This window comes from Chiloscyllium plagiosum, unplaced genomic scaffold (assembly GCF_004010195.1).
Source record: "Chiloscyllium plagiosum isolate BGI_BamShark_2017 unplaced genomic scaffold, ASM401019v2 scaf_24872, whole genome shotgun sequence".
Lineage (NCBI taxonomy): Eukaryota > Metazoa > Chordata > Chondrichthyes > Orectolobiformes > Hemiscylliidae > Chiloscyllium > Chiloscyllium plagiosum.
In genome coordinates, this window is record NW_025193395.1 from 1 (window position 1) to 3917 (window position 3917).

Sequence of the window (3917 nt, forward strand, 5' to 3'; positions counted from 1 at the left end):
GTGTCCTTGTCTCTTTGTGATTCTCTCTCTCTCTCTCTCTCTCCCTTTTCTCGGTGGGATTGGGTTTGCTACTTTCAGTGATTGTGTGTTTTGCTGTCAGTAACCAGGTAGGTCATGTTTTCCCCCTCTGTAGCTCTCTCACAGCTGCGTGTCCCTGCCAACACCACAGAGTATATCGTTGCAGCCAGATTTTCCTCTGTGCTGTTGCCTGGCTCTGAGATTGGGTCCTATGAAGCAGGAACATTGATTCAGTGGTCCATTATCCTGCCTGAAGGCCGGACCTCAATCGTGATTCACAGACTGCAAACAGAGTTCGTCCGCCTACGGGAGTTTTATTCCAACAGGATAATATACCACGTAGAGACCACCGCGCTGGAACTGAAGAGTGCTGACCTGGATGATAGAGCCATTTATGAAAACTCCGTCACCACATTTGGCTCTTCTGGCAAGAGGATGTATTACGATAAAATCCTGGATGTTCAAGGTAACTGTTGTGCTGCTATATCCCTCCAAACCCTTCCCTTTCACATACCCATCCAGATGCCTCTTTAATGCTGTAATCCTCTGGCAGCTCACTCCATACCCGTACCACCCTCTGCCCCTTGGAGACAAGTCATTCAAGCAGAGGGTTGTGTAAGGGCTAATGCACCAACTTCAGTTCCTGACTTCATGCCACTTCTCTCCACTGACAGAAATCCTGAAGCCCCCAACAATAGTGCAGAATCCCAACCCTGCAACTGATCTCGTTCAGCTTCATTGTGTGCAGAAAAATGGGCAAGTCCAGGCAACCTCCTGGTCGAAAGACAGTAAACTACTTGAAAACAATGCAACCTACAAACTGTCGTTGGACAACAGAACACTAACTATTAAGATGGAATACCTGCAGACGTGTCAGCAGTATATGTGTGTGATCAGGAATAAAGTCAGTCAGAACTGGAACACTCATTTACTTGTCCAGGAAGGTACGGTTTATCGTGGTGCTATCGAAGTGAGTGTCTGATTCCATCTGTATGGAAATCCAAATACTTACAACTTTTACAAGGTATCTGGATGGGTATATGAATAGGAAGGGTTTGGAGGGATATGTGCCGGGTGCTGGCAGGTGGGACTAGATTGGGTTGGGATATCTGGGATAGTATGGACGGGTTGGGCCGAAGGGTCTGTTTCCGTGCTGTATGACACAGCACCTTCTGATTCCTCCTTTTCCACCCTGCATTTTCATCCTCAGAGAAAACTCCAACAAACAGGATATACTGTGGGGAGTGTCACGGTGGCTCAGGGGTTAGCACGGCTGCCTCACGGCACCAGGGAGCCGGGTTCAATCCCACCCTCAGACAGACTCTCTGTGTGGAGTTTGCATGTTCTCCCCGTGTCTGTGTGGGTTTCCTCCGGGTGCTCCGGTTTCCTCCCACAGTCCAAAGATGTGCAGGTTAGTGTGGATTGGCCATGGGGAATTGTCCCATAGTGCCCAGGGATGTGCAGGTTAGGGTGGATTGGCCATGGGAAATTGTCCCATAGTGCCCAGGGATGTGCAGGTTAGGGTGGATTGGCCATGGGAAATTGTCCCATAGTGCCCAGGGATGTGCAGGTTAGTGTGGATTGGCCATGGGAAATTGTCCCATAGTTTCCCATGTGTTAGTTAGGTACATTAGTCAGAGGTAAATACAGGGTAGGGGAATGGATCTGGGTGGATTACTTCAGAGGGTCAGCATGGATTTGTTGGGTCGAAGGGTCTGTTCCCAAACTGTTGGGATTGAATGATTTGATAATTTCCTTGTCACCGAATCATGTTGATTAACAAATTAAAGAAATGAACTGTGGACTCGAGTATACTGTTGGGCTGTATAGAAATAGCACAGCACAGAAACAGACCCTTCGGCCCAACCCGTCCATGCCGACCAGATATCCCAACCCAATCTAGTCCCACCTGCCAGCACCCGGCCCATATCCCCCCAAACCCTCCTATTCATATACCCATCCAGATGCCTCTTAAATGTTGCAATTGTACCAGCCTCCACCACATCCTCTGGCAGCTCATTCCATACACGTACCACCCTCTGTGTGAAAAAGTTGCCCCTCTCTTTCCCCTCTCACCCTAAACCTATGCCCTCTAGTTCTGGACTATCCCACCCCAGGGAAAAGACTTTGTCTATTTACCCTATCCATGCCCCTCATGATTTTACAAACCTCTATAAGGTCACCCCTCAGCCTCCGACGCTCCAGGGAAAACAGCCCCAACCTGTTCAGCCTCTCCCTGTAGCTCAGATCCTCCAACCCTGGCAACATCCTTGTAAATCTTTTCTGACCCCTTTCTAGTTTTACAGCATCCTTCCGATAGGAGAGAGACCAGGCAGCATTCCAAACGTGGCCTCACCAGTGTCCTGACAAATTTGGATCATCTTCCAGAAGGAAGGCTAACTCTTGAGCAGACAGGTGTTGAACTGGACCAAGTGTTAGCACAGCCCAGTCTGAATAACAGACCGTCAGGGCTGGCTGACTCACGTTTTGATGTTGAAATCTTCTCCTTGTTTTGAAAGCCCTCTCACAGCCTATCTGTACAATTCCCCTCCAGCTCCTGAGCCCTCGGACATCGTCAGTCTGAACTCCCCCTGCAGTGCTGGTTGCTTACCCACCGCGTCCTGCATCAAACCGACCGGGTGTCCAATCACTCAAACCTCATGTCTGTCCTTAGAGCTCCACGCTGTGTTGGACGGTACTCACCTCGGGGCAGTTTATGATTTAATACCCAAACTGGTATTGTCGATGGCCGGCTGGGGTGCACACCCTTCACGTCAAAAAGGGAGCGAGTTTAAATTCTGGTTTCTTGGGCCTGGCCCTGGTGCAGCGCAGGCTCCTTTCCTTCCACATGAACAACAGGGGGGGGCAGGGTGAGGTGGGGGACAGCTGAGGGTGGCACTGTCTTTGCATTACATTGAGCTGTTCTGAGTTACGCTGTGTGATTTGTCCGGAACAGAGACTGAATCCAGATTTTCCTGTTTCAGGGTTACTGATGTTCCATGAAAGTTCACTTATCTCAACCACCATCGCCGTGGTCAGCACGTCTCTGTCGTATGGTGCTGCAGTATTTATACTGTTCTTTGCCCTGGGGAAATACAGAGGTAAAAAGAGAGCGAACTCCCCCTGATCTTTTTTCATTCTAGTGGTCCCCACTGCCTGAACGTTTAGAACGTGGAACATTCTAGCGCAGTACAGGCCCTTCGGCCCCCGATGTTGTGCTGACCTGTGAAACCGATCCGAAGCCCATCCAACCTACACTATTCCAATCCTGCCCATATTCCCACTCAATGCCCATTTAAATGCCCCTAAAGTTGGCGAGTCTACAACTGTTACAGCCAGTGCGTTCCACGCCCCTACTACTCTCTGAGTAAAGAAACTACCTCTGACATCTGTCCTATATCTATCACCCCCCAATTTAAAGCCATGTCCCCTTGTGCTAGCCATCACCATCTGAGGAAAAAGGCTCTCGCTGTCCACCCTATCTAACCCTCTGATTATCTTGTATGTCTGAATTAAGTCACCTGTCAACCTCTTTCTCTCTAACAAAAACAGCCTCAGCCTTTCCTCGTAAGACCTTCCCTCCAGACCAGGCAACATCCCGGTAAATCTCCTCTGCTCCCTTTCCAAATCCTTCCTACAATGCGGCGATCAGAACTGTGCACAGTACTCCAAGTGTGGCCGCACCAGAGTTTAGTACAGCTGCAGCATGAAACCGTTCTGAGCACAGGGTGAGCGGATTCCTGGTTTGTTTGTGTTTGTAGTTTACAAGAGGCACCTGCAGCTGACCACGGTGTTTGTGTTCTGCCAAATGGTTGCCTTGCTCTGTGTCCTGATCTCCTCCCTCCTCTGCAGCCTCGATCCAGGTAAGTGCCCATTTCTCTGCCTGCATGTTGATTCTC

General features: G+C 49.7%; 1 protein-coding gene across 1 annotated transcript; it reads left to right on the forward strand.

Annotated features, from left to right (window-relative positions):
• Positions 1-28: 28 nt before the first annotated feature.
• On the forward strand, positions 29-3881 carry LOC122545760 (hepatocyte cell adhesion molecule-like; the record flags this gene model as incomplete). The annotated part of the gene is made up of 4 exons (XM_043684684.1): positions 29-484; positions 693-962; positions 3003-3119; positions 3780-3881. Coding segments are annotated over exons 1-4 (859 nt in total), but the record flags the coding sequence as incomplete, so codon positions are not given.
• Between the last annotated feature and the right edge of the window lie 36 nt (positions 3882-3917).